Source organism: Oncorhynchus masou, chromosome 22 (assembly GCF_036934945.1).
Source record: "Oncorhynchus masou masou isolate Uvic2021 chromosome 22, UVic_Omas_1.1, whole genome shotgun sequence".
NCBI lineage: Eukaryota > Metazoa > Chordata > Actinopteri > Salmoniformes > Salmonidae > Oncorhynchus > Oncorhynchus masou.
This window is the reverse complement of record NC_088233.1, coordinates 41,865,986-41,889,908: the sequence shown is the minus strand read 5'-3', so window position 1 is coordinate 41,889,908 and position 23,923 is coordinate 41,865,986. Positions and strand designations below refer to the sequence as shown.

Genomic DNA, 23,923 nt, shown 5'->3' with positions numbered 1-23,923 from the left:
ATTAGCAGACTCCACTCTTCTGGGAAGGCTTTCCACTAGATGATGGAACATTGCTGTGGGGACTTGTTTCCATTCAGCCACAAGAGCATTAGTGAGGTCGGGCACTGATCTTGGGCGATTAGGCCTGGCTCGCAGTCGGCATTCCAATTCATCCCAAAGGTATTTGATGGGGTTGAGGTCAGGGCTCTGTACAGGCCAGTCAAGTTCTTCCACACCTACTTCGACAAACCATTTCTGTATGAACCTCACTTCGTGCACGGGGGCATTGTCATGCTGAAACAGGAAAGAGCCTTCCCCTAACTGTTTCCACAAAGTTGGAAGCACAGAATCATCTAGAATGTCATTGTATGCTGTAGCGGTAATATTTCTCTTCACTGGAACTAAGGGGCCTAGCCCGAACCATAAAAACAGCCCCAGGCCATTATTTATCCACCAAACTTTACAGTTGGTACTATGCATTCGGGCAGGTAGCGTTCTCCTGGCCTCCGCCAAACCCAGATTTGTCTGTCGGACTGCCAGATGGTGAAGCGTTTTCACTGCTCCAGAGTCCAATAGTGGCGAGCTTTACACCACTGCAGCCAACGCTTGGCAATGCGCATGGTGATCTTAGGCTTGTGTGCGGCTGCTCGGCCATGGAAACCTATTTCATAAAGCTCCGGACAAACAGTTATAGTGCTGATGTTGCTTCCAGAGGCAGTTTGGGACTCGGTAGTGAGTGTTGCAAACGAGGACAGACGATTTTTATGGTCCACCCGTTTCTGCCTTCTGCAGTCCCATTCTGTGAGCTTGTGTGGCCTACCACTTTGCGGCTAAGCCGTTGTTGCTCTTAGACATTTCCACTTCACAATAACAGCACTTACAATTGACTGGGGTAGCTCTAGCAGGGCAGAAATTTGACGAACTGACTTGTTGGAAGTCACTGAGCTCTTCATTTGTCTTTGGAAATTGCATAGCTGTGTCCTCAATTTCATACACCTGTCAGCAACGAGTGTGGCTGAAATAGCCAAATCCACTAATTTGAAGGGGTATCCACATAGTATTGATATACTATATATACAAAAGTAACTAGCTGCTATATCATTGATAATACACCATGATTGTGTGATGCGATTATTATGATCAGGTTATTTGAGCCAAATAGAGGAGAGACACACCCATGAATAGTATTATTGGCAAATAGGCTTAGCTGCTGGTTAATCCATGAATGGAATAAGAACACACACCTAATCTCACACACACATGCGTGCACGTGTGTACATGATAAAATGATTAGTCGAGGGCCTCCCGAGTGGCGCATCATTTTAAAGGCACTGCATTGCAGTCACTACAGACCCGGGTTCGATCCCAGGCTGTGTCACAACCGGCTGTGACCGGGAGACACATAAGGCGGCGCACAATTGGCCCAGCTTGGTCCGGGTTAGGGGAGGGTTTGGCCAGCCAGGATTTCATTGTCCCATTGTGCTCTAGCGACTTCATGTGGCGGGCCAGGTGCCTGCAAGCTGACTTTGGACACCAGCATTACACAGTTTCCTCTGACACATTGGTCCGGCTGGCTTCCGGGTTAAGCGAGCAGTGTGGCTTGGCTGGGTCATATTTTGGAGGACACATGGCTCTCGACTTTCACCTCTCCCGAGTCCGTAGGGGAGTTGCAGCGATGGGACAAGACTGTAACTACCATTTGGGGAGGAAAATGGGTAAAAAGTACAAAAACACCCCCCAAGTATTAGTGGAGGGGAGAGTGTAACACTAGCCCACTGACAGGTCAGATATGGCCGTCCAGGACTACACTTAACACAACACTTCCCTCGCTATGCCTGGGTAGTTGGCAGACACCTTAATTTTGATCACACAGTGTATGAGGCACAACATCTCTTGTTCTTTCTCTCACACACAAGCCTTAGGCATTTTCTATTTCCAGCTCTTCTCAGAATATCAGAAACTCATGATCAGATATGGGGCTTCACTTATAAAAGAGAGGAGGATAAATTGAGAAGATTGGAAGATAAAATGTACCTATATTAAACAATTTAAGAGGGAGAAAACAACTGTGCTATGGGTACATTCGGGGACCCGGTCAACTATATTAACACAATTTTCATACCCCCTTTCCACATTTTCAAACAGACTCACACTGCTTCACCTTTAATCACCAGCAGGGGGCAGCCAAGAGATGATTTTTAGGTTCTTTGCCCTCACTGGCACTGTGATCCTCCATGAGTGAATATGAACACAGAATTAAATGCTCCAATGCCTCGCTTTTGCCTCGATGGTCTGGCCTACTTGGCCCTGGCTGGAACTGGACTGCAGCTCATAGATGTTTTGAGAGACACACAGGCAGATCAAATGTAGGCTAAACCTCCAGTACAACATCTTATTCACCCATGATGGTACTTGTGTCTCGTCGCAATAGTTTTACAGTGCCGGAGTCCTGTCTGGTATTAGCAAGAACAAAAATACAGCATATGAAAACATTTCTCAAAACCCACCACCAAATTCTGAGGAGAACATCGTGCCAGTCCTAATCAGTAGGCCTTAATATGGATTAACTGGATAGGGTAGTTTTAGTTCAACCAAATCAAAAACTTTATTTGTCACATGCGCCGAATACAACAAGTGTAGACTTTACCGTGAAATACTTACTTTACAAAGCCCTTAACCAACAGTGCAGTTCAAGAAGAAGACATATTTACCAAATAGACTAAAATAAAATAATTCAAAGTAACACGATAACAATAACGAGGCTATATACAGGTGGCACCGGTACCGAGTCAGTGTGCCGGGGTACAGGCGAGTTGAGGTAATCTGTACATGTAGGTTGGGGCAAAGTGACTATGCATAGATAACAAACAAACAGTGAGTAGCAGCAGTGTACAAAAGGGAGGGAGGGGTCAATGTAAATTGTCCGGTGGCAATTTTATAAATTGTTCAGCAGTCTTATGGCTTGGGGGAAGAAGCTGTTGAGGAGCATTTTGGTCCTAGACTTGGCGCTCCGGTACCGGTTGCAGTGTGGTAGCAGAGAAAACAGTCTATGACTTGGGTCACTGGAGTCTCTGACAGTTTTATGGGCTTTCCTCTGACACCGCCTATTATATAGGTCCTGGATGGCAGGAAGCTTGGCCCCAGTGATGTGCTGGGCTATTCGCACTACCCTCTGTAGAGCCTTACGGTCAGATGCCAAGCAGTTGCCATACCAGGCGGTGATGCAACCGGTCAGGATGCTCTCGATGGTGCAGCTGTAGAACCTTTTGAGGATCTAGAGACCCATGCCAAATCTTTTCAGTCTCCTGAGGGGAAAAAAGTTGTCATGCCCTCTTCATGACTGTATGTTTGGACCATGATAGTTCGTTGGTGATGTGTACACCCGAACAAACTCTCGACCCGCTCCACTACAGCCCTGTCGATGTTAATGGGGGCCTGTTTGGTCCACCTTTTCCTGTAGTCCACGATCAGCTCCTTTGTCTTGCTCACATTGAGGGAGAAGTTGTTGTCCTGGCACAACACTGTCAGTTCTCTGACCTCCTCCCTATAGGCCGTCTCATCGTTGTCATGATCAGGCCTACCACTGTTGTGTCGTCAGCAAACTTAAGGATGGTGTTGGAGTAATTTTTGGCCACGCAGTTGTGGGTGAACAGGGAATACAGGAGGGGACTAAGTGCAAACCCCAGAGGGGCCCCAATGTTAAGGATCTGCATGGCAGAAGTGTTGTCACCTACTCTTAACACCTGGGGGCGGCCCGTCAGGAAGTCCAGGATCCAGTTGCAGAGGGAGGTGTTTAGTCCCAGGGTCCTTAGCTTAGTGATGAGCTTCGTGGGCACTATGGTGTTGAACGCTGAGCTGTAGTCAATGAACAGCATTCTCACATAGGTGTTCCTTTTGTCCAGGTGAGAAAGGGCAGTGTGGAGTGCGATTGAGATTGCATCAACTGTGAATCTGCTGGGGTGGTATGCGAATTGGAGTGGGTCTAGGGTGTCCTGGGGGGATGTTGTTGATGTGAGCCATGACCAGCCTTTCATAGCACTTCATGGCTACTGACGTGTGCCATGGGGCGGTAATCATTCAGGCAGGTTACCTTCACTTTCTTGGGCACAGGGACTATGGTGGTCTGCTTGAAATATGTCAGTATTATAGACTCGGTCAGGGAGAGGTTGAAAATGTCAGTGAAGACACTCGACAGTTGGTCTGCGCATGCTTTGAGTACACGTCCTGGTAATCCGTTATTGTGAATGTTGACCTGTTTAAAGGTTTTGTTCACATCAGCTACCGAGAGCATTATCACACAGTCATCCAGAACAGCTGGTGCTCTCGTGCATGCTTCAGTGTTGCTTTCCTCTAAGCGAGCATACAAGGCATTTAGCTCGTCTGGTAGGCTCGCATTACTGGGCAGCTCGCATCTGGGTTTCCCTTTATACTCTGTAATAGTTTTCAAGCCTTGCCACATCCGACGAGCATCAGAGCTGGTGTAGTAAGATTCAATCTTAATCTTGTATTGATGCTTTGCTTGTTTGATGGTTCATCTGAGGGCATAGAGGGATTTCTTATAAGTGTACGGATTAGTCTCCCACTCCTTGAAAGCGGAAGCTCTAGCCTTTAGCTCGATGCAGATGCTGCCTGTAATCCATGGCTTCTGGTTGGGATATGTACATACAGTCACTGTGGGGACGACGTCATCGATGCACTTATTGATGAAGCCGATGACTGAGGTGGTGGATTCCTCAATGCCATTGGATGAATCCCGGAACATATTCCAGTCTGTGCTAGCGAAACAGTCCGTGTCATCCGACCACTTCCGTATTGACCGAGTCACGGATACCTCCTGCTTTAGTTTTTGGTTGTAAGCAGAAATCAGGAGGATAGAATTATGGTCAGATTTGCCAAATGGAGGGTGGGGAGAGCTTTGTATGCATCTCTGTGTGTGGAGTAAAGGTGGTCTAGGATTCCCCCCCCCCCTGGTTGCACATGTGACATGCTGGTAAAAATTTGGTAAAATTGATTTAAGTTTGCCTGCAATAAAGTCCCCAGCCACTAGGAGTGCCGCTTCTGGGTGAGCATTTTCTTCTTTGCTTATGGCCTCATAGAGTTGGTTGAGAGCGGTCTTCGTGTCAGCTAAGTGGTAAATAGACGGCTACGAATAATACCGATGAGGATATTCTTGGAAGATAGTGTGGTCTACAGCTTATCATAAGGCACTCTGCCTCAGGCAAGCAATATCTTGAGACTTCTTTAATATTGCACATCAGCTGTTATTGACAAAAAGACACACACCCCCACCCCTCGTCTTACCAGAGATAGCATCTCTGTTCTGCCGGTGCATGGAAAATACCGCTAGCTCTATATTGTCCGTATCTTCGTTCAGCCACGTCTCAGTGAAACACAAGATGTTACCGTTTTTAATGTCTCGTTGGTAGCATAATATTCATTTTATTTTCCAATGATTGCACGTTAGCATGAAGAATGGATGGCAGTGGGAGTTTACTCGCTCGCCTCTGGATTCTCAGAAGGCTGCCTGATCTGCGGCCCCTTTCCCAGCGTCTTTTCTTCACGCAAAAGTTGTAGATCTGGGCCTGTTCCACTGAAAGCAGGATATCCTTCTCGTCGGACTCGTTAAAGGAAAAAGTTTATTCCAGTCCGCGTTGAGTAATCGCTTTTCTGATGTCCAGAAGTTATTTTCGGGCCTTCCTTGTTTTATGGATTTGGCAGTAATCTGTGGATCCTGATAATCAGCAACCAACATGCATTTACATTTAAGTCATTTAGCAGACGCTCTTATCCAGAGCAACATATGGGTTAGTCTACTTTTACAGTTGACCATTATTATAATTATTAAATAGAAAGCGATATGAGCTGGAGAACCCCTTTTACATGCTCCAAATAATCATACCTAAATCAATGCAAAATCACTTCAAGCCAAGTGTAGAAAAGTCAGACCCTCTTCAGCACGCTACACTTAAATACTGATTGGTCTACCTAAAACACTCCTGGTACCTAAATCAATTGGTGGTGAAATGGCCTACTTCTTCATTCAATTAGCCCTACTCCTTTACTGTGTCCTCCTTGGGAGAACCCAGAGCAAGAGCATAACACACACTGGGACCTTATCGCCAATATTTGTGTGAGAGCGATAGCTTAGCTATTCTATATGCTGCACACTCCAAAACAGATGTTTCCTCACTATTAGCATACAGCTTTCATATTGCCTACCCAATCGTTATAGAGTCATCAGTGTGAGCTAGCGGATGTCAAACAGTAATAGCAACTGATCTTTTCTCATGACTACTTACTTGAAATGGTGTGTATAGGCTTATTGGATTAGCTGGTTAGCTAGCTGCCTGTCACGCTAACTAATAGCAGCGTAATGACATGACTAAGGATTTGTGTTAAGTGGCACCCATTAGAACGTATTGTTCTGAGAGTTGCTCTTAACTACCAGAATAGGCTCACTTGTGCTTACGATAAATGTCATGTTACCCAAACAAGCATGGAGTGGGTGTGTGTGGATTATGGGCTTTGTTTTAGCACCTTCATGGTCCTGACTGAATTCAACACAAGCACAGCCTAGTTACAGCGGTTTCTCCAGACCAGAGGGGGAACTGGTGCACATTGTTGCCCTGCAGGTTTGACTTCTCATGACACATTTTTCAGCAGTGGAAAAACATGGCCGCACCTACAACCACACGAATACACACAATCAAACACAGGAACACGCATTGACAGATGTGATCTATGTGCACGTCATCATGAGTCTGATACGGCACAGACTACTCTGACACCCATTTCTTCTCTCCTTTCCGCTTAACTCTCCCTCTCCCTGGTCTTCCTCCGCTGTCTCCCCCTCTCTTCTCCACTGCTGTCCAGGGACAGGCAGTCCCTCCCTCCCTCTCCACTGAATTACAGTGCATGAGGCTCACATGGTGTACTCTGCTAGGCTGTGGCTATCTAGTCCACCAGAGACATTTTGATAAGGCCTATATGGTACCACTCTCATCGCTAGCATTGAGAATTTGAGATACACAAAAAAAAATGGGTAAACAAGGGCATCTAAACACCAGGTAAGTGATGTCCATTCAGTAGAGCGAGCCAGGTCTGGTCTGGTGTATTGGCTCTTCACCATCACTAAGTGATCCCCTCTGGGAATCAATTCAATTAATTCATTAAGTCAGCTGAGGTCTGAGCTCAGACAACCGTGACGCCTGTACCTAGTCCTCTGACTTCCATTGAAGAACCACCACAACATAGCAATGTTGTGTATCATAACCACTATCATAAACATTTATATATTTGACTTTACTCCAAACTATAATCATAATTAGGCTTAAATAAATTTGTCATATTTGCAAAAGGTCTCTCAAATTTGGGGCCTGATGGGAGTTGAGAGCTGAAGCAACAGTAACCAGCTACTACAGAAAGAAAATGTTGGTTTGAATTCCTGAGAGCATTCTGCTACCTGGCTGCCTCACTCTACGGAACCACACGCAGTCCTGTTCGCCAGGCTGCTCCCATCTTCAATCAGCAGGCGAAAGGCAAGACAAAAATCAATGCAGTTTACAATGCAATGTGTAGCAACATCATGCAGACTGCATTGGCTCATACAGGGATCTACATTACAGCAATACACAGAGAGTAGATCTATACGACACACACTGGGCGTTGTTAGTGATATCATAACTCCTACAGAAACTCCAGCTTCAGTGCTAACAGTGAGGGTCGTATAGATCTGCTCTCTGTGTATTGCTGTAATGTAGATCCCTGTATGAGCCAATGCAGTCTGAATGATGTTGCGACACATTGAATTGTAAACTGCACTGATTGTTGTCTCGCCTTTCGCCAGCTGATTGAAGATGGGAGCAGTGGAACATACAGAGTTATGATAATGTTATTGAAACTCTAGTGCAGGGTTGCCAAACTAATTTTTCCCCAGGGGCTGCATTCGGTCTTCAACAAGGTTGAAAATTTGTTAAATATTCTTGCTGGCAAAATGTGCCAAAAAAATTGTCCTAGTTTTTGGAATTTGATGCTCCCTGACTGTCTTGGTTTCAGTTAGGTGATTATTAGTGAACTGGACACAGTCCAGAAACTGTTTGAATATAGGTCCATTATCATTACTACACAATTTTGAGTTGGTTTTAGTTATTTTAAAATATATTGAGTTTGTGAGCTGTGTGTTTGACACCCCTGCTCTAGTGGTTCTGAACTAATGCCAGCATAATTAATAAACTCTGAATTGAGATGACTGAGTAATCTAGAACAATAACTCTAGGACGGTCGGAGGTTTAGCCATCATTCATTTCAACGTGTTTACCTACAAATCTACCTGATTATGTATTTAAGAAGTCCAAAATGTAAAAACACAAACTGGAAACAGAAACTCAGGAAAAAAAGAAACCCTCTCACTGTCAACTGCGTTTCTTTTTCAGCAAACTTAACATGTGTAAATATTTGTATGAACATAACAAGATTCAACAATTGAGACATAAACTGAACAAGTTCCACAGACATGTGACTAACAGAAATGGAATGTGTCCCTGAACAAAGAGGGGGTCAAAATGCATTAAGTACTGAAGTGCATCTCCTCCTCATGGACTGCACCAGAATTGCAATGCACCAGAATCTTCCACCAAGGCACCTGCAAGTTCCCGGACATTTCTGGGGGGAATGGCCCTAGCCCCCATCCGATCCAACAGGTCCTAGAAGTGCTCAACGGGATGGAGATCCAGGCTCTTCGCTGGCCGTGGCAGAACACTGACATTCCTGTCTTGCAGGAAATCACATACAGAACGAGCAGTATGGGTGGTGGCATTGCCATGCTGGAGGGTAATGTCAGGATGAGCCTGCAGGAAGGGTACCACATGAGGGAGGAGGGAGGCTCAGTCCCCAGACAGACAGATAAGTCTGTGTTCTTATGCGTGAGCTGGTGATAGGATCACATTACTACGTTTTTTATTGTTCCTTGTACCCTTTTTTCACCCCAATTTCACGATATCCAATTGGTAGTTACAGTCTTGTCTCATCGCTGCAACTCCCGTATGGACTCGTGAGAGGTGAAGGTCGAGAGCCGTGTGTCCTCTCGAAACACGACCCAACCAAGCCGCACTGCTTCTTGACACAATGCCCACTTAACCCGCCAGCTGCACCAACGTGTCAGAGGAAACACTGTGCACCTGGCAACCGTGTCAGCACGCACTACGCCCGGCCCGCCACAGGAGTCGGCTGTGAGCGATGGGACAAGGACATCCCTGCCGGTCAAACCCCCTAACCTGGACGACGCTGGGCCAATTGTGCGCTGCCCCCCCCGCCCCCAGTCAGGGGCCGGCTGCGACAGAGCCTGGACTCGAACTCAGAATCTCTAGTGGCATAGCTTGCCCTGCGATGCAGTGCCTTAGACCACTGCGCTACTGTACACCATAAAAGAAGCAAAAGTTGGATGCAAAGTTGGACTTGCCGAAATAGAAAAAAGTTAATTTAATCTACTGTAGGTCGAGATGAGCCTCCTGTCTGTAGCAATAGACAGGTAGACTTACGTCTCCTGAATGGCCGAACCATACACAAAACAGCACACACACGTAGGCGCTCACACACACACGTGGGCACGCAAGGTGGTATAGGCCAGAAAGATGTTACAGTTGCATTTGTCAATTTCTCCTTCAAAGCAATTTCAAGTCACATGATGTCAATATCCCCCATTTGAATCAACTGAAATTAATACACTGTAGATCCATTATTAGCTGCATGATAATAAGAGACATTTCCAACATCGTTCAATTAATGGCAAAAAGAAACCGCAGCTTAAATAAATGTATATTTGACACGTTTGTGAGTGATGTGGTATAATTTGGTGGACGTATCCTGAAGCAACAGATAGACCATTCCAGCACCTTCCATAGCTGCGCGTGTGTGGGCAGAACCTTGGTATGGTATCACCTAATTGATGCAGTGACTACACTGGTGACGTCGGTCCAATAGCATCATGCCATGAAGTCGGCTCCTCTCTCTCCAGACCAATTCGCATGCACTTTACAGAGCCACTGCGCCGCGGCGCGCACACCAACACTGCACTCCGTCATAACCGGCTCATGCGCCATGCAAAATACAGCACTCACACACCCAAAATCCACAGAGATCTCATTCACTCTTGTATAAGTCCCTCTATACACACTCCGTATAGGCACTGTTACATCATATAGCAGCCACAGACCCAGTGCGATTCACAAATGGCGCCTTTAAGCAGACGACGCTATTCATTCCGGGTGCTTATTCGTCTCTTCCATTACTGCAATGAGGCCAAGGAAGCCTGTCACACCTGTCAGATCTTATTTGCAACCCCCAACCAAGTCAAGGCTCTCAGCCCCAAATGATGCAGCCGATACCAAGATGCCTTCAGTACACAGACAGAGAGACAGTCATTGGTAATTTATTGCGATCTACAACTTCAGCATGCAATTCATATCCTATATGGGCAAGACTCCACTCCACTCCGGGTACGATATATGATATTCATCGACGTAACCACACACACCGGCCCGAGAGACGTTGCCAATGACAACTTCCAACACAGTTGGACCGCCCAGAAGAGACCGACCCGAGCCGCAAAGGCAAGGCAGAGTTCCAGTTCCCGCCAGCACCATCGCAGTATGCCTGCGTGTGTACATTGTGCCATAGGTGCGCAAAAACAGACTCTCCCCCATATGTCGCCTTCACACCAGCCACTCAGCCAGACACTGTCAACAGTGACAGCCGGCTGGCTGACGTTGTATGGGAAGCCTTATAACCGCTATCACTGAAACAAAACACAACAAACGAGCACAGCACTGCACAACCAACACTCCAAGTACACTCCTCTCCCCGACCGCCGCCCTGCTTACCTCTTTCCGTGGGCTGCCTTGTCTTTTTTCCCCTTCGGCCTTCTCTTTCGGGCCTGGATGGCCATCACTAAAGAGATGTATGCAGAGGTGGGACCGAGGTCCGAGCACGGAGTGAGAGTGGGGGACAGGGAGAAAGAACAACACATCAGTCTCGAGCTATAACTGGCCGGTCCAAGCATCGTAAACCTAAAAGGTTTAAAACCCCGCACGCGCTTCATTTCACCACTTCTAACCAAAACCTACATATGCTGTCCAGGATGCAGAATATTTGAAGAATAAAATAGATTTCCATACCTTTCCTGGAGCTCATGATGTTTTCCTCCTTCCCCTCAGCGGCAGCTCAGCGCCAGCAACCGGGATCTCTCGCTATCCAGCCTTCCCTCCAGAGAACGCGCACTCCCTCTGTCGTTAAGAGGAGGAGGCGCGCTCAGGCACTGGAGCTCTGTGCTACATGGCCGCGCACAACTGGCAGGTGAGGTGAGTGCAAAAAGGAGCCCCCAAAGAACTAAAACCAGAAAGACTGACTCCCGTCTACATTATTAGACTATCCCAATGTATTGTCTCAGATGTCATGAACTTGAAAGGATTCCCTCTGCTTGCCTCCATATTTATCACCACCCCAAAGCATTATTAGTTATTAGGCCTATAGGCTAACTGGGTCATATTATGAGCAAGGGAAAGACTCCAGCTAAATTATCCACCATATTTTATATTTTTGCAAGACATTTTTATTTTTGCAAGACGAACTACAAAAATCTCTGAAACTGGAAACACTTATCTCCCTCACTAGCTTTAAGCACCAACTGTCAGAGCAGCTCACAGATTACTGCACCTGTACATAGCCCACCTATAATTTAGCCCAAACAACTACCTCTTTCCCTACAGTATTTATTTTATTTATTTTGCTCCTTTGCACCCCATTATTTTTATTTCTACTTTGCACATTCTTCCACTGCAAATCTACCATTCCAGTGTTTTACTTGCTATATTGTATTTACTTTGCCACCATGGCCTTTTTTTGCCTTTATCTCCCTTATCTCACCTCATTTTCTCACATCGTATATAGACTTGTTTATACTGTATTATTGACTGTATGTTTGTTTTACTCCATGTGTAACTCTGTGTCGTTGTATGTGTCGAACTGCTTTGCTTTATCTTGGCCAGGTCGCAATTGTAAATGAGAACTTGTTCTCAACTTGCCGACCTGGTTAAATAAAGGTGAAAAAAACAAACATTTATTGACACGTTGGTTTCCTTTTCTGTCCGAGTTTCCATCTTAAAGGATCTTACCAATTTGGAGAACTGCTAAGGCTCGGCTACTAGAAGGATCCAGACATGGTCAGATAGGCCGAGCTGGTTAGGTGAATGGGTTTGGAAATGAATCTGTTGTGGCACCCCATAATCCGTAGCCATGGTGAGTCATATGGCAAACATAATCCGTTATTATCTCACCCTGGATCACAAGCATCCCTATCCTTGACCCTGAACAACAATTTTCCTACAAATAGGCCTATTTCTCAAATAAATGTCGAATGAGAATAGACCTATCTGGGATTGGTTAACCTACATGTTCTTATTAGAGGCCTAGATTAATACTAGGCTATTCAAATTATAATGTATGAGGGAGGAGGTATCGTCATTGAACACTAAGAGGAAGCTGCTAAATCATAGGCTACTCATATATCAAATATATTTCTACATTGTAACACCGTGGTGTGTGGCCAAAGTAACCCTAATTGCCTGGAGCTTTGTGATTGACAGGCCCTTGAGGCAATGAGTGTTTGATATGGGCGGGTTTCAAGGAGTGACTATTTCCGGAGTCAAATACACGTGGGTAGGAAATCTGGCGTACTTTATTGTGCGCTCTCTACTAAACCCCTGTACGAGCAGGTAAATCCGATTTTGCAATAGAAACAATTCATGTCAGTATTTCCACATTGCATTCGTGTAACTATGCATAGCTTTGCCCTGGATAAAAGCATTTGTGTGCGCATTTGACAAGTCATGTTTCTACTTGACATGAGCTATCGTTAGCAGGCTAGCTAGCTAGTAGCTAATTAGTCAGTTGAAGATAACATCACAACAGAGGCATGCATCTATGAAATTAAACAGGTTTCCAAACCATCTGCCAGTTGCATGGAACTGGGTACCAACAATGTAATAGCATAGCCACAGTGTGAAACGTGTTGTTGCTACACCGTTCCAGAAAGGAAGATGCATTCGCTATAACTAAACGGAATAATTGATCATGTCGTGTTTACAATGATGCTACAATAGTTGGTTACATAATCATCCTGCCAATCAGGCTATCATCATACTACTAGATAAACAGTGCACTATGCAATTATTTCTTTACGCTACGGTGGTCTGGAGGGTGCAGGATATGAGGGCCGGTGCGCAAAAAAAGGGCCCGTGTGTTTTTGCGTTACTGATTAATTAGTGAATCACCTACAACTGGGCTGCGTCCAGTGCGAAAAAAACGTAGTAGAGCGTTCAATTAAACGGAACCGGCGCTGTTCTGAACGACCAGTTGAAAAACGTGGAGGGCAGGGTTTCCCAAACTCGGAAAGGGGAGGTGTTAAATGGCCAATCCAGTACCTTGCCAGAGGCTAGTGTTCACAGAATATTTGGTTGGAGTGACATGCTTTGTAAAAAAAAAAATGTATAAAAAAATGGCTTGTTTACATCCATAGGTCCATCAGGAATTCTCTTTGGGTTGCTTTGAGGTACCATACACCCCATCTACGAACTCCTGACATCCGAGCACCAGGTGTCTGCCAGATACACAGCTTTTTCTTTGAGCTCCCTATCAGCAATCTGTAAGTCAAGTGTTAAGCACATCTCTCCCATTATATTAAAAGAGAAGTTTTTACTTTATTTGAACCAAATCTGTATTTTTGGATGTAAATGGCATGTTATAGAAGTCCCCAGATACTTATTTTTTGCATCTCAATTGTTTTTGAGAAATGCACACTACCAGCTGTATACTTCCGCATTCTCGTTCAGCAGCAGGGGCACATGTAACAGTACAACTTTAGCTTCGTTACCCATCGCTCCACAAAAGCCACGGCCATTGTAGAGCAAGGGGAACGACTACTTCAAGGTCTCAGAGCAAGTGACGTCACTGATTGAAACTCTATTTAGCGCGCACCACCGCTAACTAAGCTAGTGTTTCACATCCGTTACACACAAAACGTGAACCAAGGCTCCAAAAACACTGATTGGTGTCACATTTTGACCCCTCCCCAATTGATTAAACTCAATAACTCAATGCATGCACACTCCTATTGAATATGCATTTACCTGTATTGTGGCTAGCCCGAGGCTACATCTTGATTTACCCAGTTTATCAATAGATTTACCATTCAAAAAGTATTACCATAACATTGTTATGCAGTTAGATTTGTAAAAACAAAGTAAAATTGATTGTATGATCGTTTTTCTTTAAATTATTATTATTTTTTTAATGGGGTGATATTGAACTCAAAATTTGCCTAACTATTGAACAGAGCAGTAGTGTTATTGTTTTGATATAGAGTATCTGGATGGTATAGAGTATTGCCATACTAAACCTGGTATCGAAGTCAAATTTCTGGTATCGTGACAACACCATTCTGAAATTTATCCATGACTTTATATACCGTTTTGTGCGACTCAAGCAGGATCCCCTATCCAGCTGTGCTGCTTCCCAGTGTTGCACACGCAACAGGATCTTGGACGACACTGAGAAGTGTCGCTCGAGTCGCACAAAATGGAATTTAATGTTGAGGATACATTTCTGGGATGACACCGTTTCATGTGTACATCTAAAGACCTGCATCACTATAGTGAGTGTTGCCGTTTCTAAAAGGACATATTTGTTTTTTTCGGAGCCATTTGTTCATGTTTTATCTGTGCCCCTGCAACAGCTGAACGAGCCTGAGGAAGTATCTCGCTGGTGGGGCTAGTTTCTCCAAAACAAGTGAGATCGCAAAGAATGTGTCTGGGCACTTCTATAACATGCCATTGATGTCCAAAATACAGATTTGGTTCAAGTAAAGTGAGCTTCTCCATTAATTCTATAAGAGTAGGTGTTTGTAGTAGTGGTGTGGATGTTAACAATGACATGCTGAGTGAATACGATGTCTTCTCTTGCCCCTCAGCTTGATCCCTATGGCCGATGCAGAGCCCATGCTGGTCCCTGCCCCTGGGGGGGAGAAGAGAGCATGCCCTGCTTTGGAGGAGGAGGAGGAGGTTGACCACAGCACCAAGAGACCCAGAGTCCAGAAGGAGGAGAAGAACGGAGGGCCCTCTCACAAGCTGCCCCAGGATGAGGGAGAAGAGCCAGAGGGGGAAGAGACTGAGCCATTGGACGAGGATGGAGAAGGGGAAGGGTTGGGGTCAGGAGAGGCCTTTGCAGAGATGATGAAGCATGGCCTCACAGAGCTGGATGTGGGGATTCTGAAGTTTGTTAGTGAACACCAGGGCTTCTCAGGCATTCTTAAGGAGAGGTTAGTCCTGACTCCCGCCCTCCTGAAGTGCGATCTGAACATGGCGTATGTGTTGCTGTGTGTGTTTCGCTATGACTGAGATCAGCTCTTGCTCTGTCTGTGTTAAGGTACTCAGACTTTGTGGTGCACGAGATCAACAAAGAAGGCAAGACTGTGCGGTTGGATGATCTCTCCGTTCCTGAGGAGGCTGAGGTGAGCTAACAATGAATCAGTATACATTTCTTTAGTCTTGCAGTTTAGAGTGAAATATAATCTATAGGTCATTGCCGAAGTTAAACTCTGATGTTGGACGTGTCTTGCAATAGGAGGCCCCAGTAGAGCAACCAGAGTCCCAGGTTTTCACAGAGGAGCAGAATCAGCAGCTGGAGCAGCTACAACTCTTCAAGAACAAAGAGGGTAATGTCTCTATAGAGGTGAGTGCATGCACCGTTTCCACCAAGCACACTGAAAGTTTATTTTCATTGCACATTGTATCATTCTAGTTAAGATGTTAAGTTTACATTTGACCACAGTCCTAAAAAGGCAAAATTTAGAGATCAATTAAGTTTTTATTACACGCACACAGGTAGCTGATGACACAAAAGAGAAGCGGACCCTGGTCCACAAGGCTGTGAAGACCCTGTACCCTGGACTGGAGACCAAGACAGAGGAGCGGGAGGGAAAGAAGTTCATCGTGGCCTACCACGCAGCTGGACAGAAAGCCCTCGCAGGTACAGGAGAGAATTGGACATTTTCTGGGTTGTCTCTCTGGTTTATTTCCTATTGCTGGGTGAAATCTCCGTAACATCGATCATAGAACCGAATCAAGTCACTTTCACGTTCCCTTACTTCAACAAAGAGTTTACATTTCAGAATGGGGAAAGTTATGATTGAATGTTTAGAAAAGGGTGGTGCTGCATGCCCTTGTTCTGCTTGGCCTCATGTCTCTGATTGCATGGGGTTCTCTCGAAGCTGAGTAGCTACTGGGTTGGCTATGGGATTATATGTAGGGTGCATGAATGAACAGGTGCATGTGTGAGGTCAACACACCTGCATGATGATGCTGACTAAAGATCCAGACTAAAGATCCCGACCAGTCCCATGGACTGAGAGAGATCACATGGATCTTGATTTCTATCCAGGTTTCTGTGAACTTTTAGATGTTAGAAGTCTCCCCAACAAATCAGCAGTCTCTCTCTCGACGTGGACTGGCATATTTTGCCTCTGAATCAAGTCCCTAGGCTTGTTAAGATCATTTAAGACGTCGCCGTTTTTCACATGAATCATTCAAAAAGAGCACAACATGGTAGTCATCAAATAATGGCTACTCTGTCATGCCCACGGAACACTCGTGCTGCACAGAACGGTTTAGACACAACGGCATTCCAACCCTGCATGCTGACCTCGCCACCCATACCGGTCTGTCTGTCTAGCGGTCCACGACCATCTTTTAGTAACATTCTTTTATCGTTTATATCCTATTCCTTTTGCTCTTCTCTGGGTGGACAGAGGTCAAAGAAGTTGCAGGTAAGACTTTCTCGTCCACTCTGCTCAGGTTTCAGGAGACCCCAGTCCGAAACAAATTTTGGATTAACCTCAACTGATTTAAATGGCAGCTCATTGTCTGGCATGACGTCATCGCTCTTTTGGGAATTGCTGGAATTGACCAAACCGACTTGTGTGTTTGAACGCGTGTTGTCTGGTATTTTTTTTTCTTTTTCTGAAATGTTGGTAGTTAGAAATACACAACAGTTTTCTGTCTACATAGAAAAGTATTGGGTGGGCCGCTTAAGTGTTTTTGTTGTTGGGCCGCCTATGTCCAAACAGAATTTAAAAGTGTACAGATATAAAGTATGTTGAAAAGATAATGGACAGTTCATTCTCAAAAAATATACATCACCAAAGTAAAAGCTTGACAGTCGGGGAGAACCTAGAATTCCCCAAATGTATTTTTGTCATGACGTGGGGCCCTCATTGATTTTATGTTTGAGTCACTTGGATAGCACAAGCAATTGCAAGGTGTGTAGAATTGCAGGAAACTAGCTTCAAAACAGCTCAATTTTGTCACTGACCAACAGGGAGAGGCTCTAAAATATTGGGTCACCTTTAGCCATGTCCCCGCCACGCCCACCACCTCAGCCCCGTTATGATCCAGAAAAAACGCTGCACATAATAAATAATAAAACCACTCTGATTATCCTGCTTGTTCAATATGGCTACTGTTTTCAGCCTATGGTAAATAGTCATTACCAATTTCAGGGTGTAGGCTAAGGAAGAAGAACCCCAGTTGGTTAGTTTAGAGCAATGGGGAATGAGTGTTTGAGGGCAGCATTTTAAATTACTGAGGCGTCCGTCTTGGGACATATATGCAGGATGCTCGTGGCATAAAACAGTTGTTAAATAAGTGGTTGCTGCTGTCTGTGTTGGGCTCCTTAACAGAGCTGCCTCCGCACAAAAGGATAAAGGAGGAAGGTAGTCATTTGAAAAGCATACCAAAGCCCTGACTACTGATGCGGGTGTATTCTCTGACAGATGCGGTCTGTCTGATACTCTGCCTTTATCTCCACAACTCACTCCTGTCTCCCTGGCCAGCCCCCAGGAAACACTCCTGGCCTAAGAGCCGCGGGGCCTTCTGCCACTTCGTCCTCTACAAGGAGAACAGAGACACCATGGAGGCCATCAACGTGCTCTCCAAGTTCCTCAGGTAGAAAACACACACAGTTTCTCATAGCATTTTCCCCACAATATGTAAGCAAAACTTCTACTAAATTGTACAACTCCTGACTTTGTCTGTTATTTCCCAGGATGAGGCCCAATGTCTTCTCCTACATGGGGACCAAGGACAAGAGAGCCATCACTGTGCAGGAGATTGCAGTTCTCAAGTGAGTGGTGGCTTGCCACTATCAGAAAATACTTGTAATTATGTACTTACTTAACCTATGTTCTCTGTCCCTTCAGGATCACAGCAGAAAGACTGTCTCACCTCAACAAGTGCCTCAATAACTTTAAACTGGGAAACTTCTGCTACAAGAAACACCCTCTGAAGCTGGGAGAACTACAGGGCAATCACTTCACTGTGGTCATCAGGTCAGTGGATACTAGCTGCACATGTCGATGTGTGTAATCTCTTTGCTTGAACTTCGTAACTCAAAACTACTCTCCAATCCTGATTTGATTCATTGAACAATTAAAATAGCGCAGCAACTTTTAATCTGATCTACACGTTGCTATTTGTTCCTGGCTGGTTACCTCCCACACAGGAACATCACAGGGACAGAGGAGCAGGTCCAGCAGGCCATGTCCTCCCTTAGAGAGACGGGCTTCATCAACTACTACGGCATGCAGCGCTTTGGCACCACCGCCGTGCCCACACACCAAGTTGGCAAGTAAGGACACGGGACTCTCACACATTTGGGTATGGGGTCGGCAGGTAAAAACATGACCCCCGTGGTGCATAGGGTAACCAGCCCATGGGTGTACAGGGTTGGCAGGGGATGGATGATTGACTGTTGTTGTTGTCCGTCTGTTTGGACCAGGGCCATCTTGCAAGACAACTGGAAGGAAGTGATAGATCTGATCCTGAAGCCTCGCCCTGGAGGTAAAACATTTACTGGCTTTCATTTGTCTTTATATCGAACGGTTTCTGCCACAGCGTGGCCTTTGTGACAACTGCAGATGTAAAAAAGGATGTTTTAATAGAATATGATGTATTGATTTACCGCTCTCTCTGCCAAGCGGAGAAAGGTTATCTGGTGAAGTGCCGTGAGGAGTGGGCCCAGTCCCAGGACCCAGAAGCAGCTCTAAAGAAGCTGCCTGTTAAACGCTGTGTGGAGGGACAGCTGCTCCGAGGTCTCTCCATGTACGGCAAGAAGAACATCATCACTGCCTTCGCCATGGTGAGCTGAGTCCGCTTTTACTGGTACAAACTAACTGGCAGACACACATTTTATAACTGGTCAGGAAGCAGTGGGTGTACTCGCGCACACTTGCCAAATGGCAATATCAGACATCACGTACCTTTTATTTATCCCCAAGTTGTTCCAATGGACTACGTTGTTAAAGGTGAGAAACAAATGTAGCCACACAGGTCCACTGTTGATTTGTTTGACTTATTAAAGCTGCTATGTGTCACTTTATGAGCGGCCTGACCAAATTTACATAGAAATGTGCATTATAGATCTGCCATTCTCATTGAACGCAAGTCAAAGAAGCGGTAGATGTGTTCTATGTGCGCTATTTCTATGCTTCCTGTTATGTTTCGTTTGTGCGTTTTTTACCTTCTGTTTTGCCCACCAGGTGAAAATGCTATATTTTTGGTCATGAAAATATATTTCACAGTGGTTTAGATGGTACAATGATTCTCTACGCTATACTTGCTTGTTTTGTCACAAACTGAAATTATGCAAACTATTCAAATTGTAGCAACCAGGAAATGGCGGAGGAGTTTCTGCTTAGTGCACCTTTTTTTAAAGTATGTTTTCCTCTGGTTTATTATAGCTGAGGCAACTCCCTGTGTTGGCCCTCCTCTTGTCTTCTAGATCCCTCGTAACAACCGGCTGATGTACATCCACAGCTATCAGAGCTTTATGTGGAACACCATGGTCAGCAGACGCATTGAGGCCTTCGGACTGAAGGCTGTGGAGGGAGACCTCGTGCTCAGGGGAGGTGGGTCCTATCTGTTTATGTTTTGTGGGTGTATCTCTGATTCACCAGCGCGTGTGGTTTGGAATTCTTGAATAAATGTTCTGTAGAGAAGTATTGGAGCACACGGCCCAGAGTGCCTGTCTCACAGATGGCCACCTGCTGAGCTGGGATGACTGAGTTAAAGTGCTCATTCTATGTAGGATCTCAATCCAAGTGATGTAGACCACCTCCTATTCCCAGTGGTGTAAAAATACTTTAAGGTTCTACTGAAGTTTTTTTTGGGGGGGTATCTGTACTTTATTTTACTATTTATATTTTGGACAACTTTTACTTCACTGTTTCGTTGTTCATTGTTTCATTCTCAACCAGGATTTCTATGGAATGCCGTTGCATGTCAAAGATAACACTGCACTATTTGACGTGTCAAATAAGCTTGTTGACCAATCAGGACCTGAATATGACTGCACGTCACACAATAATTTAACGCGTTCATAAATCTTTTACGTAGCTGTTACACATTGATTACACCATCACTCGTATTTCTTATGTCACAACGATTCATCGATACGTATGCTATGATGCTGGTAAAGTTGTCTCGCGCATCTACAGTACTGGTCATAAAAAAGCTAGCAAACTCATGGATGCAAACAATGTTCTTCTCCAAAAACAGCAAAATGACAATCTGTTTCAGTAGCTATAGTTAGCTAGCTAGGTGTCATCATCTAAAATAACCCTAATTTAAAAAACACTTATTTGATTAATGGTGGTCGGACCCATCTATGTAAAGCAAGCCACAATAAGCATTAGCAACAATAGTGGACTTTGCGGTTAGCCTTCAAAATAAAAGTATGACATAATTGTAATATTTGTATTTATTTGCATCACTGTCAATGACATACTTTTATTTTGAAGGCAAACCGCAAATTCCACTATTGTGCCTAATCCTTATAGCTTCACAACACAACCCTGTGAGGTCGAGCCTCACTAGCCAGGTGAAGTTAGCTGACTGCTTGTAACGTTAGCTTTGGGCAACAGGGTTAAGTAGCTGGCTAGCTATTTATTTTCATGAACTGAAGTTCAATTTCAATAGGCGAACAACAAGTGGCAACCTTGCTAGTACTTACTCACAAGGATTCCTAAATCATTGCTAAGAATAATGAAAATTACTGCAGTTTCTACTGGTCATTGTTTTCAGGCTGATTGTGTTGGTGCTACCTAGGTACCAAGCTAAAGCAAGCTACTCCAGAAGTTGCGGTCAAACAAATTCTGCCTTATTACTAACGCGGTATTGTGAGCACATCGTTCGTGTCCGGTGTTTGCTTATTTGCCGACTTTTTTGTACAACTTTGACAGTGCTACTGTATATTTTTTGACACGCAAAGACCTATAGTTTGTATATCATGAAGCTAATAGCAGTGATGCTATTACTGTCTAACTTCGGTAGGGCAACATCTGAACAATAGCACACTTGGTTGTGTGTACCGGGGCTCGACCAGTTGGTGAAATCCAACATCTCCCAACGACAGAACTTACTCTTGTCTTACTCTTTCAAATGACTACTCGACTTGTTGACTGCTCGATCCACACAGCAGAGAATGTGGGCTAGGTTAGGAATGCTGTGTTGCATGTGTAGCGCAAAAAAAAATATTACGCAAGTAGTATTTTCCTGGGTGACTTTTACTTGAGTCATTTTCTATGAAGTTATCTTTACTTTTACTCAAGTATGACAATTGGGTACTTTTTCTACCACTGCTATTCACCCTCTTATCTCCAGGCACTGCATTCGTGCTGTCCGCAGCAGAGGCCGAGACCCACTCTATCCAAGACGTGGTGATGCCCCTACCAGGGTTTGACGTCATCTACCCCACTCACCACGGTAAGAGAGCCCTGCATCCTCCCTCCATGTCTCTATTCCTCCCTTAAGCTCTCCCCTCCCCCATAATCGGAAACAAACTCCTTAATTGACATTTGTTTTTTTTACCATTCCTTTACCTTACCGAACGGTTTGTCCGTTTTGAACTAGTTTCATTTGGCTCGTTTGCCCTGACATGAACTAGTTTCATTTGGCTCGTTTGCCCTGACATGAACTAGTTTCATTTGGCTCGTTTGCCCTGACATGAACTAGTTTCATTTGGCTCGTTTGCCCTGACATGAACTAGTTTCATTTGGCTCGTTTGCCCTGACATGAACTAGTTTCATTTGGCTCGTTTGCCCTGACATGAACTAGTTTCATTTGGCTCGTTTGCCCTGACATGAACTAGTTTCATGTCAGGGCAAAGTCTTCTCCTGTTTTCTGGGATGTTATAAGCAGAGGTGAAGAAGATTTCAATCCCTGAAAAATGATATCTCCTGAGTGGCGCAGCGGTCTAAGGCATTGCATCTCAGTGCTAGAGGCGTCACTACAGACCCTGGTTCGATTCCAGGCTGTATCACAACGGGCTGTGATTGGGGGTCCTGTAGGGATCTGGAGTATTCTATTCTGTTTTACTATTCTATTCAGATATGTGGTTGAGGTGTGTGTTTCAGATGTGATTGTGTCTTTTCCTCCTGTTCTGTAACAGTGGGGAAGGGCTACAGGGAGATGCTGAGTGCAGATAACCTGGACATTGACAACATGAGACACAGGGTGAGGGACTACTCTCTGGCCGGGGCCTACCGACGCATCCTCATCAAACCCAGTGACGTCAGCTGGTCTGTAACACTCACTATCCCCTCAGTATCAATTAATACAACTACTTTCAGTCTTGGCCAACTATAGGAAAAAGCAAAGGAATAGTGTTGGAGAAGCTTTTGTTACGCATTCTAAATGCATAAAAAGGAGCTGAGGATTACTTCCTTTTTACCTTGCACATGATAATGTGATTGCCTTGTATAATATTTCCTCCTCTACATTCCTGAGTTGTGTTTCTTATATCATCTCCAATTTGTAAGTCGCTCTGGATAAGAGCGTCTGCTAAATGACGTAAATGTAAATCTCTCCTTCTATAGGGAGGTGATTAACTATGAGGACCCTCGTGTCTCCCTGGTCCACACTGATGTGGAGAAACTAGAGGACCAACCTCCCCCAGTCTTCAACAAAGGTATGTTCTAGTTTCATCCTGTTGCTGTGATTTAATCAATATGTGGTACTTTTCCACTCACCTTGTATCTGTACCCCATTAAATTGAAAAAGGCTCTTGGTAGTGTGTTTCTCCGAACTCTTTCTCTCTTCCACCCACCAGAGGGGAAGTACAGGGCTCTGAGGATGGAGTTCTCTCTGCCTCCCTCCACCTATGCCACCATGGCCATCAGAGAGGTGCTCAAGATGGACACCAGCATCAAGAACCAGACTCAGCTCAACACCACCTGGCTCAACTAATACAACAGAACTGGGCCCACTGAGCTTCGTATAGGCCCACTGGGCTGCTTTTCCAGGCTGCCGAGCAGTCTGTCCTTTAGTGGGTGTCTACTTACTGTATGTGAGACTAACAGTCTATATTGTATGTATGTGTGTGTGTGTGTGGGAGTGTTTTGATACTTTGCCAAGCCAAAGGTCATTCCTCTCATGTTGTGTCAGTCAGGGTGATGGGAAATCTTACCTCATCCCACGCTACCAAGAGTAACAACTCTGATATTATATTGTTACTACTCTGATCATTTTCTTAGTTTCTTCATTTTCTTTATCAGGACGTTTTTACTGTCTTTTAAAGCTTTGCAGCACTGGAGAAATTCAGAGATATGTTTTTGAAACCGCTGACGTGCTACAGAAGCACTTTAAAGGAGCTGTGTAGAACAGTTTATGTAACCCATGGTGTTGCTCTGTGACACCCCTGCTACTTCCCAGGGTACTACAATGACCTGCCCCTGGTTGTACAGAATTACTGTTTGCTTTTTTTAACTGTAAAATGTTTTAGTTTTTTTGGAAACCAGCTCTCTTCCAGAGAGAGAATTAAAATGCTGAGTGTAAAGACTTTT

General features: G+C 44.8%; 2 protein-coding genes across 7 annotated transcripts in view; one reads left to right on the top strand and one right to left on the bottom strand.

Annotated features, from left to right (window-relative positions):
* The window catches only part of LOC135509518 (SRSF protein kinase 2-like), a 73,596-nt gene extending 62,344 nt beyond the window's left edge, over window positions 1–11,252 (bottom strand). For all 6 annotated transcript variants that reach the window (XM_064930247.1, XM_064930251.1, XM_064930250.1 and 3 more), the window contains exons 1-2: window positions 11,151–11,252; window positions 10,857–10,923 (exon numbers count right to left, since the gene is read on the bottom strand). In XM_064930247.1, the coding sequence (XP_064786319.1) occupies window positions 10,857–10,923; window positions 11,151–11,166 (83 nt within the window). In that variant the 5' untranslated portion in view covers window positions 11,167–11,252. The remainder of the gene's footprint in view (window positions 1–10,856; window positions 10,924–11,150) is intronic.
* Window positions 11,253–12,675: 1,423 nt separating this feature from the next.
* Window positions 12,676–23,919, top strand: LOC135509517 (pseudouridylate synthase 7 homolog). The gene is made up of 17 exons (XM_064930246.1): window positions 12,676–12,746; window positions 13,550–13,675; window positions 14,999–15,346; window positions 15,454–15,538; window positions 15,652–15,759; window positions 15,912–16,056; window positions 17,918–18,029; window positions 18,130–18,207; window positions 18,284–18,412; window positions 18,586–18,711; window positions 18,862–18,923; window positions 19,061–19,221; window positions 19,864–19,990; window positions 21,744–21,845; window positions 22,531–22,660; window positions 22,958–23,049; window positions 23,191–23,919. The coding sequence occupies exons 3-17, from the start codon at window positions 15,009–15,011 to the stop codon at window positions 23,325–23,327; spliced, it is 1,932 nt and encodes a 643-aa protein (XP_064786318.1). The 5' UTR covers window positions 12,676–12,746; window positions 13,550–13,675; window positions 14,999–15,008; the 3' UTR covers window positions 23,328–23,919.
* Window positions 23,920–23,923: the final 4 nt, after the last annotated feature.